This window comes from Xenopus tropicalis, chromosome 6 (assembly GCF_000004195.4).
Source record: "Xenopus tropicalis strain Nigerian chromosome 6, UCB_Xtro_10.0, whole genome shotgun sequence".
In the NCBI taxonomy this organism is placed as follows: Eukaryota; Metazoa; Chordata; class Amphibia; order Anura; family Pipidae; genus Xenopus; species Xenopus tropicalis.
The window spans coordinates 96,060,140-96,076,302 of NC_030682.2; the positions used below are offsets into that span (position 1 = coordinate 96,060,140).

The window sequence follows — 16,163 nt, forward strand, 5'->3', positions numbered from 1 at the left end:
CAATCTGGCATCTTTTTGTCTTTCTGCTTCAGTTTTTTTGCTCCAGTTGGGACTTTGGTTTTGGTCCTTGGGACCCCCCCTCCCCAAGCACATTACCTCATTTGTATGAAGTCTTTAGTACTTCCTCTTGTGGATCAGGTAGGCTCTATGAAGCTGATGACTTGTTTGTCTTTTCATCCAGCTTACAGCTGTCCGGTGGCAAATGCTAATTCCCACATCCATCTGCCTTACTGGACTGCCTGCAAAGTGTTAGGTATGTGTGTACCCTATGCCCCCCATTATTTTTACAGTAGGAGAGGGAGGTGGCACTTAGGTAAGGTTAAGCAGTTAGTTTCAGAGGTTTCAGCTGGACCAGTCCATTGAGGTGAGAGTTGGAGTTGAATTGTTCTTGTCCTGGTGGCATTGGGTTTAGCAGACATCTCAATAGCAAGGGATGTTTAGTTAGGGGCCTGAGCCTTATGGCCTCCTTTTCATTTTCGCTCAATACTGGGGCATAATTTTTACTTTAAATGGAGAAATTTTGGCTTTAGAGCCAGCTGCTTACCTCACAAGACTTTCCCAATAAAAAAATTAAATAAAAAAAGCAATTTACCTGCTAGTTCAGACGTAATACTCTTATAGCTCAATAGCTTTGTCTGCAAGCCTGATTTCTGGTTGGATCAAAGACTTGTTGGTTTCAGCTATTCAGGAGGCAGAGTGAGGCAAGCAGCATGGGAGGACTGGGAGAGAAGAAAAGTTTAAAAGTAATGCTTTCATTTATCTTTTTTTTGTTGGGATCTCACTGGTATGTCTGGGGTTAATGTGCTCATTGTCCATTTTCTGCAGTGATCCTCTGCAAAGGGCCTAATAATCTTTGGCACCACCACATATTTTTTTAAGCCCCATCTCATCCATAGCTCAGCTCACAGTGCATAGTGAGAGATAAAGGGAAGCAAAAGTTGTAAGGGGTTGTGGGTGCCCTTATGTGTTTGGTGGGCCCTTGGGGTAAGGTTTTCTTGTGGGCCCCAAATACCCAAGTCTGACACTGGTTCTAGTTAATATAATAAACAAAGTGAATGCTACTACATTTCAGTGGTCAAGATACTCTGTGTTTTTGAAAGCATAAATCAGTATTTACACTGGGTTTATGATCATTTTTCATGGGTCACGTTGGTTTTTTCATTATCCAAGTTTGTATGTAAGGATGTATAACACAATTCCCTAATCTCTTTGTTTTAAGCAACATTCAAATTAAAGGTATAAATTACTCATGGAACACGCTTTTTTATTATACTGTATATATATATATATATGCATTCTGAAGATGGATAATATATATTGTACTTGCTGTTATACAGCAGCTAAGATTGGCTTAATGCCACAGGTAATCTGCATACCTGCATTATATACTTACAGGTTAGATATAGGCTTGCTTAGATATAGCAGCCAGCCAGGTGTAACTCACTATTTACAATAGTAATTTTATGACCAGCCAGGTGTAATTCAATATTTAAAATAGTGATTTTATGACCTGATAAGGTGCTGGTTTGATTCTAGGCTAAACTGTATACTGAATCAGTACTGTGCTTGGATCTTAGTCCTTGGGTCTGGCTATATGGTTATTTATTCAATAAAGGCTCTATTTATTGCCATGGCTTAAGGATCCTATTGCTATCCTTCAAGCACAGTGGTGGTTCAGAGGCCCAGCGGTTCTCTAATTTGCAGGTAAATAGGATAGAAATGTTGCAATATAAGGCTGATTGGTAAATAATACAGCATGGCAGCTCAGAAATCAGTCCAATTAGCAACAGAATCTAATAATCAAACCTGTAGCATCCTGTAGTGGCAGGAGCTATGGGTTGGGGATCCTTATCTAAATGTAGGGCTTACATTGAATCCCAATGCTATATGCAAGATTTGGATTCACCCAAATCCTTATTCTTCAGCTAAACCAAAACCAGACCCTTAATTTTATGTGAATTTAAAAAACAAACAGAAAGTCAAAGGATACACAGGACCACCATTAGAAAGCTTGGGGCCCCATACAAGTTATTAATATGGGGCCTCCATTTTGTCCCATTTTGGTCACACCCCTTTGTGCGTGCAATATAAACAGCTGATGTTACTCTATAATAAGTAGTTCATATAAAGAGTTCCATTGAGTAATGTGCTAATTAAAAGTCAGTTCATTGGGGGTCAGAAGAGCTTGCCCTAAGTATAAACCCTACACTCCTTCATGCCCCTGCTATACGCAGTCATTGTTTGATATGGAAGTTACTGTTGCTGTGAGGCCCAATAATGACTGAAGTGTTTACAAACATCTTCAACCTCTCCTTCTCTCTGTCTGTAGTCCCAGCCTGCTTCAAAATAGCTACCATCGTCCCGGTACCCAAAACATCCACAGTCTCATCACTGAATGACTGGCGACCGGTAGCCCTGACCCCCATCATGAGTAAATGCTTTGAGAGGCTGGTCAAGGACTTCATCTGCTCTGCGCAAAAGTGAAAACATTTTTTTTTTACATGCAAAGTTTGTATTGATCTAGAACCTACAAATAAACAAATAAGTCTGTCTCGTTGGTTGCAGTGGCTGCAGGGCTTGCAGGGAATGGGTGGATTGTGGGTGAGATTTCTGCATAGTGAGGAATGACTGGGGTCATGCATGCAGCAGCCATTTTTTTTCATTGGGGCCACATTCCACTTGTTAGCAGGGCCCAGGTGACCAACAGGTTAATAAATGGGGCCACCTGTGTGACGGGCCCTTCTAAATAAAAACTATAAGTATTGTTTTGGTGGAAGCCCTAGGTTTGACTAAATAATATTTTACTGCCTGTTATAGCAGAGATCACAATGTTTGGAAATCCTTTATCCAAAACACCCCAAATTATGGAAAAGTGATCTCTATTTTAATATAATAATAGATTTTTTTTAAATCATTTCCTTTTTGTCTGCAGATCAATAAGGTTATAAACAATAACTGGAATATACTGCAGGCAGATAAGGAATTGAAACAGATTTTACCAAAACCACACTTAGTAAGTAACAAAAGAGGCAGAAATCTGCGTGACTTATTAGTACAGAGTGACCCAGTGGCCTGTTATCAGAAGAAACAGGGAACATGGTTGTCTAATACCAAATGGGGTTGTTTCAAATGTCCAAACTGCACTTCATGTAGATATATGACCCCTGGAGAGTCTTTTCTACATCCCCAGACTGGTAAATGCCTGTCTATTAGACATAATATTACTTGTACCACACCATATGTTATCTATTTGATTACGTGCCCATGTGGCCTTTCCTATATAGGCAAGACTGATCAACCTTTAAGGTTACGTATGGATGGTCATCGCTCAGCGATTAGTACAGCGTTCCGAGATGGTGTGACAAATAAACCAGTAGCCAAGCATTTTTTAGAATTTGGACATAGGCTACCCACTTTTCGCTATATAGCGATAGATCATGTTTCCCTATTAAGGAGGGGTGGGGATAGGTCTAAATGCCTCCTACAGAGAGAGGAATTCTGGATCAAAACGTTGAATACATTGGCCCCATTTGGTCTAAACGAATATTGCTCATTTTTATGCTTCCTTAATCAGCGCTAGATTTTCAGTGCTACCTCAGTCCATTTCCTTGGATGTATTTTATATTTTTTTATGGTTTTATTGATATATGTGTTATGACTCATACCTGACAAAAAAAAGTTTTATTGTACTTGAGTATAGCCACATACTTGTTGAACTTACCTTCACTGGTTGGGGTATATTGTTAAACATGGTTATAATATATTTGATGCATCGTGGTTTTGGGAAATTATATTCTCTACTTGGTGCAGGGTTGGGTTTGATCACATGGTTACTCACTTGATTCCATTACCACACCTCATTGGGTCTGATTGGGGTTTGTGATTTACTTATAGATGTGTTTGTATTACTGTTATTCTGGTCTTGAAAAAGGTCTTAGAAGGAGACCGAAACATCGACCTAGTTTTATGGAACAATAAAGGTAATTTTTTGTAAATGATCCCAGTGTGCACCTATCTATGTTGGACTGTGTGTGAATATGCCGTGTAGGTAGCACCTGGGTCCTTTGACTGATGGTTTGTGGGTGTGCTGAAATCCTTTGGATTTGTGTGTGTATATATATATATATATAATATCTATTTATACAGATACTAATTATATATAATCAGGATCTGCAGGGCTACAGACACTAAAAAAATCAGTGTTAGTGGTACACAGAGACATTAACAGAGAATCTGTTACACCCAGGGGATATAGAATCAAGGAATGTGACAGCTGTTGGAATGTAATGCCATCTTTGGATTGTAAGCTCTACTAGAGCAGAGGCTAGTGTGCATGCACTCTGTAAGCCCTGTTGAATATTAGCGTGGTATATAGGATAATACATTTTGAAAAAAACATATCTCCTAAGTCTGTAATTGTAACAACCTGGTTAAAACAATGGATGTCAGAAACTGTAATAAAAATGGCTCTTGGGGAATTGCATCCGAGCAAGAGACAGACAGCCTGTAAGAAAACTAACGTACCAATGAAATTGCATTTTGAACTCCCGCCTGCAGATGGCGCTACTTCTTGCGTCTTTGGCTATTGGTTCTTAATTGTATAGTAGAAACACCAAGGCTGGCTATTGGCTATGGCGGTGACACACCCCCACATGTCACCCTTTCACGCTGGACTTCGCCCGGACTGTGGATGTCAACATGGTGGAAAGGAACAGTTAGGGATTGTTATGTAAATTGGCCTGTGGGGCTCGCCAGGAACGCATAGCACAGGCCAGAGGCCCCATTCTTGCTCTGTATGTATGTGCTGCCTTCACATCGTCTGATCGCATTTACTCCAAAGCTTTAGTGGCATCCGGGCCATTATCGTGCTTGTAGTGAGCAGATCTCGGCTGCAGTGGGAGATATGTTAGTCAGGCTGCCTGTGTCTGGCATCCTCTACCTTCCTTGTAGGATGTCTTCCTCCCTGGCATCTTCGCTGCTGCGATCTGCTGCTTATGTCGGCGGCTCTTGGGTGCGGGCCTCTGACTCTGTGACCTTTCCTGTGCTGGATCCGGCTACTGGGGCAGAACTGGCGCAAGTGTCTGACTGTGGCCCCCGAGAATGTAGGGAGGCAATAAAGGCAGCCTCCGAAGCCTTCAAATCATGGAAAGACGTGTCGGGCAAGGTAAGGCAATGTGATTCAAGGTTTTACTACAAGTAGGAGACTGGTAGCCCAAGAGTGGCCCCAACGAATATTCAAGGTTTGTGCTGTCAGCAGGGTCAGCTGTACCTCACTATTGGCAAACCCATAAACAGACCTTTTATCCATATGACCGGCCATGGGTATGGCCCTGAAAATCTCTTTACTGTCAAACGCTATGTAGCCTTGGGGTAAATATCTCCTTGCCATTTTGGGTCCCATAAAGGTTGGGTGCAGAGGATGGGGTATAAGATAATGTGGGGTGTTCTTGAACACCTCAGAGCTTGTGCCTGTCCCTAGGCTGGATAAGGCGCCTATGAAACCTGTCTTCATCATAATTAACCCTAGGTTCCCACTTTTATTGCAGTGTGCACAATGTTCGCAATGGTTTGATTTAATGACCCGTGATTTAATGACAGGAAGATGGGCACATGGTAGAGGCCTAACAAGGCATTAGGTACAGGGTGCCTCTGACAAATGCATCACTTAAGTGGGTGTCACATGTACATTAGATCAGTGACCATTGTCACAGTGGCTGGTGCTGTTAAAGGTTGGCAGTGCCTCTGTTCTAGATTAACAGGGAGTTAATCATTTCTCAGCAGTTAAGAGGACCTGGCACACCTGGCTGAATAATAACACTGCTGGCATGATTATTATTTTTTAATGTGAGTCTTTGCTTCAGTTCATGTGGTGTTGTCATTGCTTGGGTATTACTGTTTCATATGACAATTACTTTTTTTTCCCCTTAGGAGAGGAGTGTTCTGCTGCGGAGATGGTATGATTTAATGATCCAGAATAAAGAGGACCTTGCCAAGATTATCACAGCTGAAAATGTAAGCACTATTTTTCATAAGTGAAGATACTTAACGGTTTAATCATTGTTGTGGAGGAGGTATTTTGTTAGATTAATAGCCAGACTACTTGGGCTGCTTTCTCTTGGTATTTACATACTGTGAGATCTAAAAATACTTATCTCTCCAAAATGCCTTTCCACTGGCAACAATTCAAATCCCTAGTGGAAAGGCCTATGCATCTGGTTCTCATTCAAGGAATGTTAACATCTTTTATACTGAAATGTACAAGATTATATTTATGCTGTGTATTTTTTTTTATATTTACCAAACAAAAAAAAATATTAAAAAAATAAAAAAAAACACATAACTCCTGTTAGGCATCCCCCCTTACTTCTGTATGTAATGATCCTCTGTACGTGTCTGCCTTCTACATTTCTCACTTGTTCTGATATGCCTTTCAAGGGTAAGCCATTGAAGGAGGCACTCGGAGAGATCCTTTATGCAGCCGGCTTTTTGGAATGGTTTTCAGAGGAGGCGCGCCGTGTGTATGGGGATGTGATTCCTGTGGCAGTTAAGGATAGAAGAGCTGTGGTTCTTAAACAGCCTGTAGGAGTCGCAGCGATCATAACTCCAGTAAGTTCTGCAAACATAAACGAGCACAACCATAACAAGCTATATGTTATCAGATTCTTCTCTCTTTTATTGCTGTTAGTGACTGTGTAGGATGCATTAGTTGTTATAAGCACTATGGCAGTTTCTTTTTCTATGTATAAAATCAAGGCTACACAAACCCTTCCTTTTTAAGAAATGAAGGTTCTTCTACTGTACTTTCAAGACAAATGTCCTTCATAGGTAGGCAGGGATGCTGGCTTCACATGGAAATTACATGCAGACCAGTTCGATGCATTTTACTGGATCCAGTTTTATATTAGAAATCATATTAATAAAATAACTGGATTCAATCAAATTGCAAGAAAATTGCTTACAACTGCATGACATAATTGTCAGCTGTATCAGACCTCAGTTTCATGGAGGTTTTTTATAAAGAAAGGAGGTAACAATCCAAAATCAAAGAGGCATATGAAGCCTTGAGTGGTTTTAGCTTAGGTTGACTTATTCTTGGTTATAACCAGAGAGTGTTCTTCTGTTCTCTCCAACCAGTGGAACTTTCCCAGTGCTATGATAACAAGAAAGGTAGGGGCGGCTCTTGCTGCTGGATGCACTGTTGTTGTAAAGCCTGCTGAGGACACCCCATTATCTGCATTAGCACTTGCAGAGGTATGTTCTTGTTTTGAATGGGAAATATACAATGTTTATTTAATGCATGTGATAGTCTCATTGTGCTTTTTAAATTATCATTCCCAATTAAAAATATACCCTTGCTTTATTACAGTTGGCCCAGCAGGCTGGATTCCCAGCCGGAGTTTATAATGTTGTCCCTTGTTCAAGAGAGAAGACTCCGGCAGTTGGGGAAACACTGTGCACTGATCTTGCCGTCAGCAAAATTTCCTTTACTGGTTCCACTGCAACAGGAAAGGTAGCAACTGGAATATCCAATACCTTCAGCCTCTGCATTGTTGGCATTGATGGCTTTAAAGGAGAACTACACCCCCCAGGGGGTGTAGTTCTCCTTTAAAGCAAAGAAAGCAGTGACTTAAATCAGTACCTATCCACAAGGTTCAGAGTGTTGTTTAGTCCTTCCCCCCCTACTGAAAACACAATCTTTATTAGATTATATACAAGGCCTTTGGGCATTGTTTTCCTTTCTCTGTGCCCTCTTCAGTCTGCATTCCAAGGCATCAGTGAGTAAGTAACGCTTGTGACTGAACCACAGTCTTTAAGGAAATAGATTGAATTACTGACAGTCACAGTGCACCACTATATCTTTAATATATGTTTTTTGGTCATATAATTGTTAAACTTGGTTAGGATTTTATATCTAGGACTATGGCAACACCCCTGGGGTAGGCAAATTGATTTTCTCCCATAGTGAATGATCTTAGTTCTACCATGTTGCCTCTCCTGGTTTATTGTGTACCCATAACCAATCTACTAAATATATTGTAGGGACCATTATAATAGGATTTTTTTTTTCCTAAAGATCCTGTTGCACCATGCAGCCAACTCTGTGAAGAGGGTGTCAATGGAGCTTGGAGGACATGCGCCATTTATTGTGTTTGACAGTGCAAACGTTGACCAAGCTGTTGCTGGGGCTCTAGCTTCAAAATTTCGGAACTCTGGTCAAGTGTGTAAAATCTAAATGTTCATTCATTTATATTTTTCTATCTTAAATAATAATATCTAATAATTATTATGACAACATCAACGCAGTCAGTGACATGTAATGTTGCTGTGTATAAAAGGGTCAATATTCTCCTTTGTGGAACTGGCAAACTATTTATTGCATACCAGACAGCTATTCTTTTTACATGTGGTCTCATCCACAGTAATAAGATTCACTCGTGGTAATTTAATGATCATTTGTTGACCATAACCAAAGGTCAGTGACCACTAAACAACTGTAGCCACTGAAGGAAAGGCAAAGGCTAATGTTTTCGCTATTTAAAGGAGAAGGAAAGGCTAATAAAGGGTTAATCTTAAGATGCAGACATACCTTTAAGCGAGAGGAGAGAGCTGCGTGTCTCTGGCAGAGGAAAACAAACAAGAAATCCTGTATCTTTTGAAAGAGAACTCAGTGCAGTGTTTCTGTAAGTGCTTATGGCTGTATTTAAATAGACTTTTCTGATACAGCTTACGTAGTTTTTACCTTTCCTTCTCCTTTAAAAAGATCTACTAAGATGTTATTGAAATTTGGTTGGTTCTGATAAGGTTTAAGTTTAGTGAGCACATGCAAGCTAAATTGGCCATAAATATTCATAGTGGGCCTATATCTGTTATGCTTTTGTTTATTTTTTTAAGCCCCAGCGGAATACATTGTTCTGCTGCCAGATCAGAGAACTGTGCTGAAACAACAGATCAGTTACATGTGCAATACTGAACTGACCATGTTTACCTTTCTCCACATAGACTTGGCACAGAAGCCATTAGATAAGTCCATTCCACTGAAGGCAAAATGGATTATTAAGCCTGAGTGCTATCGGAGAGCATCAATAAGTCAAAATCCAGCACTCAGCAGGCCTTAATAAAGACAAAAAGTTTTATTTACCTAGTAACCCAATGTTTGGTCACAGCCAGTCACCTTTCTTAAGGTAGACAAAGAACAGACTGTTTGTTTCCCTTGGAAATGTCACTGGCTGTGACTGAAACGTTGGGCAACTAGCTAAGTAAAACTTTTTGTCTTTATCAAGACCTGCTAAGTGCTATACTTTTGTACTTTAGACAGTATATAGTGTATAATGTACTCCCTGTTGTAAAATATAAGGATTTTATAAGTCACTGAGGAGTTCCATGATTATATACAAGGGCTAAGGCCATGGAACTCCAAGATGACATCTAATATCCTCATGCTTTACCAATGTGAGTACGTTATTAATTAGTATACACAAGTTTCAGTGAGTCATGTGACAGAAATTACATCCCTAAGTACCAATTTTAACTGATGACATCACTAAGCACCATTTATAAGGATATAATTGTAGATATTCATGGCTCTTGGGTACAATGCAGAACATTTAGAAATTGGCCCATTACACAAAAGCCAATTTTCAGGTTTCCCCCTCAAAATCAGAGCTATCGTCGATATACTTCCATTTAAAAGTATGTTTTTCATGAAAACCACAATGCTTTGCAGTGCATTGTCCCCTTCTCTGCTCTCCCTCTGATCACTGTGCATAGAAATCCTTGGCTGGTTTACTTGTAAAAGGTCAGCACTGCTTCAAGTTCTGAAATCAGAGGGAGAGTGGTAGGAAGAATGCACTGCAAATGATTGTGGTTTTCTTGAAGATTGTACCAATTTTTAGATCATAGTACAGGTATGGGATATGCTATCCAGAATGCTCAGGACCTGGGGTATGCTGGATAAGGGGTCTTTCCGTAATTTGGATCTCCATACCTGAAGTCTGCTAAAAAAAAAATTAAAAAAGGTACTGTTTTATTACAGAGAAAAGGGAAATCATTCTTAAAAATGTGAATTTTTTTTAATAAAATAGAGTCTATGGGAGATGGTCTTCTCATAATTCAGAGCTTTTTGGAAAACAGGTTTCCAGATAAGGGATCCCTTACCTGCATATTGAAGGTAGCCCTGTTTTTGAGGAGGGAACCTAAAAATTGGCTTTTGTTTTTTCTTTTTTACAACCTCTTTGAGGTTGGGCAGAATGTTAAATGTTGCAAAGAGTTATAGGATTCATCCAAATAACAAATACAAAATGACTTTATCATGTGCTACCATTTATTTAGCCATTTATAGCCATACCATTTTATTTTTCCTTTCAGACATGTGTGTGCTCCAACAGATTTCTGGTACAGAAAGGGATACACAACACATTTGTGAGCAAACTTGCAGCTCTGATGAATAAGGAGTTACGAATTGGACATGGGTTTGGTGATGGAGTTACACAGGGCCCGCTCATTAATGAAAAGGCAGTGCAGAAGGTAAAGGCCTGTGCAAATGAAAATGACTGCTGCTGTTGCATGCCAAGCATAACCTATTTGGTACTGAATTGATCATCTCTTTGGCTTTAGGTGGAGCAACATGTGAGCAATGCCGTGTCTCTTGGTGCCCAAATTGAGGCAGGAGGGAAACGTTCTGCTGTTGGGAAGAATTTCTTTGAACCAACTCTGCTAAGTAACGTTACCACAGACATGCTGTGCACACAAGAAGAAACATTTGGTCCTTTAGCACCAGTCATAAAGTAAGGATCTTTGCTTGTTTTCTGTGTTTTTTTAATAAATAATTGAAAATACGATTGCAAGAACATTTGAGCCTAATGAAATTCTGTAACCTCCTTCTACTCTTCTTCAGTGCTACACATAAGCAGTGTTTATCTTTGCATAGCCACACTCACTCCCTGCCTGAGAGGCTGCCTCTCTCCATTCAGTGCCTAAAGCTGATGCACAAGCCGATAAGTACATAGACTGCATATACCAGAAATCAATATTATAAGTATTTGTATGGCCAGCTTAGAGGGTCATATAATTGTACTTATCTGTATAGTTGGATTAGTTGGATGTTCAGGGTGGGCACTCAGGCAGGCTCCTTGCTGAGGATATGACAGCTGTCAGGAACTCTGAAGATGAGTAGGGAAGACCATATTTTACATGTTTACTTCAGTGCTTCTTATGGACTGGGGCCATATATGAGTTTATTAAATTCAGTGGTTGGCTGCTTCAAGCATTTCCTCCCCCAAATCTATGTAATTTCTTCACATATCCTTTTCATCATCTATCTGTTGTAGCTACTAGAGTAGATGGTGTTGTATTTTACTGAACATTGAGGTGGTTAAGGTTTTAGATGTGTTTTGGGCTACAGTGGCCACCCTTAATGCATCCAATTTATTTAGCAAGAGGTAGTGAGTGGATAGCAGGCACAGGGTTTATTTTCCCTTTGCGGACAATGGCTTGATGAGATGCAAGCAAATGAAGATCATAGTATCTCCACCAGACAAAGCACTGAGCAAGACAGTTTGCTTCATCTGGCTTAGCTTCTTGTGTCTACATCCCATGACCCCTTCACAATAGGGAAAAACTGGAATCCTGCTACCCTCTAGAAACTGAGAAAGTGAGCATCTAGTAAGAAGAAAGGGTCTCCTCTAACAGATAATGCAGATTGGCAGCTTTTGTACATGTTCCTTAATTCACATTGCTCTTCTCCTACTAGATTTGATACAGAAGAAGAAGCAGTTGCCATTGCAAATTCAGCCAATGTTGGCTTAGCAGGTAAGGCTCTTGGCATCTTTTTGATATTTAGCATAAAATGCAAGGAAGGTGGGGGAAACAAGGCAGATGCCCCTTGTGGTGGGAATTGTTAAAATTTTTCCTTTATGAAATCTGAGGGCACATTCACTTATAGAGGTACAGTGAGTAAAGTGCAATTACGAGCCCAATTGCCTTGCTTTTCCCACAATCCCACCACCATTGCAGATGCAAATGGGCAGCTCTCTTGATGCAGCAGTTGGACTGCACCTACCACAGTTTATGAAAATGGATGCAACAGTGCATACACTTCATTGCAAATTGTGCATCATTTCCAGTGTTCACCGGCATAATTTCTGGCATTCGCCATGCAAGCCATGTGTGTGCCCTATTTTTTCAGGGTAAGTGTTTTGCACCTATTGACACTGGAACTGAGTGAACCCTAAAGCTACTGCCTGGTACAAAGGTAGCTCCAGGCTTTCCCTGCGTCAATAGGCGCAGTAGCACCTGATTTGGATTGGAAGGTAGGAAGGAGTAAGTGGCCCCACGCTCAAATATACAGAATTGCAAGGAGCGCATTGTGACGCATATACCTTTAATGGCAGTGGTGTTATGAGTAACTTACTGCAGATAAGATAACAAGGTGCCCACTGTGCTTGTGGACGTAAATGATCCCTCTGGTGTTGAAATAATCAATGGCTTTTTCTTGCAACACCTTGACTATAGTGCAGCTACATATCTTTAACTCTACTGTAGGTATCCAAATTATATGACCTATCTGACTTGGAATCTGGTTAGGTTGGTCTAGGCATCTGTAATAAGTAATGCTCCGTCCACATCATGGAGGCACTCTTACGCAATAAATGTGGATAAATGCTAAACTGAGAACTTCATTTTATATTTTATTGAATACATTTAATTGGATATAATCATTTGACACTACAGAATGATTTTATTTATCCGCAATCTGCATATGAGAGATCCACGTCAGATACCCTGAAGAGTCATGGGCACCTACAGGCTTTGCATGGCTAGAACTCTGCAGGTACTGCTAATCAATGATAAAGAGCATGCGCTATAGCAGAAAACTGCAGACCATTATAACTGGTAGGAGGGTAATTGTAGTAGCATTTACCCACCTTAGCATTTTGTAAGGCCAAAAAACATTGTGTTGTGATTAATATATTAACAGTATTTCATTGGTGAGGACATTTTTTGTTTGTTTCAGGATATTTTTACTCTCAAGATCCAGCACAAATCTGGCGTGTGGCTGAACGTCTGGAAGTAGGGATGGTTGGCGTGAATGAAGGTTTGCTGTCATCTGTCGAGTGCCCATTTGGCGGTGTGAAGCAGTCTGGCATTGGTCGGGAAGGGTCAAAATATGGCATTGATGAGTATTTAGAAGTAAAATATGTATGCTTTGGAGGCTTATAACATAAAGCAGAAGATCAAACTCAGGGTCAATGTTAAATGAGTTGATGTCACCAGGGCTCATTTATGAGTGCAGTGTGAGCAAGACGCCATATTTTTTTCCCACAATGCAACTTATTACCCCATAATTTCAGAGTAACAACAGCCGGGAGGTGGAGATGCATCTGATGAAAATGAAGCTGATGCATTACAAAGATGCAGTTGTGCACGTGCATCCTTTTGCTGTTAAGCTTAAAGGACATGTAAACCCCACACACACAAATGTAATCAATCAACAGCCTCTTTGAAATCTTACAATACCTGCCACACTGGTTGTCTAGAGGTTAACAGTAAGGCTACAACATCTCTTTAATCACTTAGATTTCCTTCTCCTCCTGTAACCTACTCGCCCCCCTCCCCCAGGAATTTGCTTTGACTTGTGGGCATGCTCAGTTGCTCTAAGCTCAGATTACCCAGACACCCTCCAGTCTAGCAGCCAGTGAAGAGATGGCATTGCTGGTTCCCATAGAAACTTAGCTCTCACTGTCTGCTTCAATTTTTTTTCCTGAGCTCAGCTTTACCCTTACAGTGCTCTCAGAGGAAAAATGGCCTCCGGGTGAAAGCTGCAATTTGCTTTAGGAAAATGTGATGGTGCTGGCAAGTGGAGGGGATATATGCAGTACAAATTATGCCATTTGGGTGGGGGAGACGTGCCCAACTGATATAGATTGTAGGCAAATGTAAGCTTTACATATCCTTTAAGGTACAAGTACCTTTAATGTCTGTGCTTAATAACTGAGCCTTTACTCTTAATGGATCCCTACCACCAATAAATTATGCAGTTGATCTTATTCTGTCCCAATGATACATCAATTGTACTTGATAAGTGACTAGAATATAATATATACTATTAAATATATATAGAGCCTGATAAATTAGAAACAAAGCAGTCCCATTTATACCCTAAAAACACAAAACACAAGTGTGAGATTAGAACTCACCACAGAAAAACCTCACCCACTTTCTATTTATTCCTATGGGATTTTTAGAAGTGTTTTTATCAATGGGTAAAAGTTAAGGGGGCATTTTATAAACTGCAACATTTTTTTTGTCGCCAAAATCCCAAATTTTTTGTGGAAAAAAACTTACTGTAGTGACTTTTCAGAGAAAAGTGTCACAAAGCTGTGACTATTCTGAATCCCAAAACATGCCAGCTAAAACCTGTCGAGATCATGTAGAAGTCAGTGGTGGATCTTGCCATGTATGGCCACCTGAACAGTATTCTATAAAATTTTGGAATGTGCTTTACCTATTACATTGTTGACCCTTAATAAAAGGAGGGGGTGAGAAACATGATTCTTGGTCTAATATCTGTAAAATTAATGATTTTAGATTGTAAGTTCTAAGGAGCAGGTCCCTTTTTTTTTTACCTCCTTCAGTAAATATTTGTAGGTAATCTGTGTTTGATGTGTGCACCCTTCTGTTGTACATCTTTGCGAAATATGCTGGTGCTTTATAAGTGTCTGTAAAGTACAGTTCTAACATAGAAATGTTCACGCCAGCGCTATAACCTGATGTTGCCAAATGTATATACATAGTGAAGTGCTTTTAACTTTATGTTAAAAGGTTTATGTACATTTCTTTTATATATTTTTTTTTTTTTAACCTGTAAATGTGAAGTAAAATAGGTTACAAAATGTAATTTTAACAGGAAATTGCACAATAATAAATACTGTGACAAAAACATTGCCATTTTAACCTACCTTGAAAACTTTTTCATATGTAAAGTCCAAGTTTGTATGGCTTTATAAGTCCTGTTCATAATAGTGTGAATGATTATTCGTCTTGTTTTAGATAATAATTGTTTTAGATAATAATTGTTTTAGAGTTGTCTTCATTAATGATGAATAAAAAATGTGCCAAAAACTAATGACAAGCTGTGGAGATGGTGTTTTACTTTTAGAAAAGCTTCCAGTGTGGCTACTGCTGGACAGGGCCCGGTTTCAGCAGTAGTCAGATTTTACACACATAATTTATATTTTGCTTTAAGCTGTCCATACACATACTGATCCCATAGTAGTTACTACATCAGCAAATAAGGAAGTAAAGAGGAACCACAAATCCTGCCGATAATGAAAGTCAGTGTTGACCCCTCCCATTTTTAAACGCACAGCCTATTTTGAGACCATGCCCAATTTAATGGAGTTAGAAACTGCCGAAAGAAGACGATTGCATAACAATAAATGGTTGGACACAGCTTGAATAAACACAATAGAGGAAAGGTGGCCATACCATGTATAACCCCTTGTACGCTATCAATCAGTCTCAGTCCATGGGCAGATTTGTTGAATATGGTATAGGATAAGCCTGTGTATACCCAGCTTAAGTCTTTGGAATACAAACAGAAGTGTGTGTTAATTAATGTTAACTGTTTCTTTAATTCTGAAATGTGTTTTTTTTTTTAAAGGGATTCTGTCATGATTTTCATTTTTTTTTCTAAATTACACTGTTTACATAGCAAATAATTCACTCTTCTGTTTGAAATTTTATTCTTAAACCAACAAATGTATTTTTTTAACTGTAATATTGGTGTGTAGGCTCCATCTCAGTGCATTGTGCCTGAGTCTGAGCTTTCAGAAGGAGCCAGCGCTACACATTAGAACTTCTTTCAGGTAACCTATTGTTTCTCCTACTCCCATGTAACTGGAAGAGTCCCAAGCTGGACTTGGGCTTCCTACTATTGAGCGCTATTCTGATATCTACTGGGAGCTGCTATCTTGATACTTTCCCATTGTTCTGCTGATCGGCTGCTGGGAGGGGGGTAATATCACTCCAACTTGCAGCACAGCAGTAAAGTGTGACTAAAGTTTATCAGAGCACAGGTCACATGGCTGTAGCACCCTGGGAAATGAAGAATATGGCTAGCCCCATGTGAAACCTCAAAATGAAATGTAAAAAAATCTGTTTGC

The 16,163-nt window shown here is 39.7% G+C and overlaps 1 protein-coding gene across 1 annotated transcript; it reads left to right on the forward strand.

The window, feature by feature from the left end:
• The first annotated feature begins 4,676 nt into the window (after nucleotides 1-4,676).
• aldh5a1 (aldehyde dehydrogenase 5 family member A1) lies at nucleotides 4,677-15,127 on the forward strand. Its single transcript, NM_001142106.1, is given in 10 exon segments — nucleotides 4,677-5,164; nucleotides 5,929-6,012; nucleotides 6,436-6,606; nucleotides 7,135-7,251; nucleotides 7,367-7,510; nucleotides 8,075-8,218; nucleotides 10,366-10,524; nucleotides 10,615-10,784; nucleotides 11,750-11,808; nucleotides 13,013-15,127. Coding segments are annotated over 10 exon segments (1,467 nt in total). The 5' UTR covers nucleotides 4,677-4,951; the 3' UTR covers nucleotides 13,219-15,127.
• Nucleotides 15,128-16,163: the final 1,036 nt, after the last annotated feature.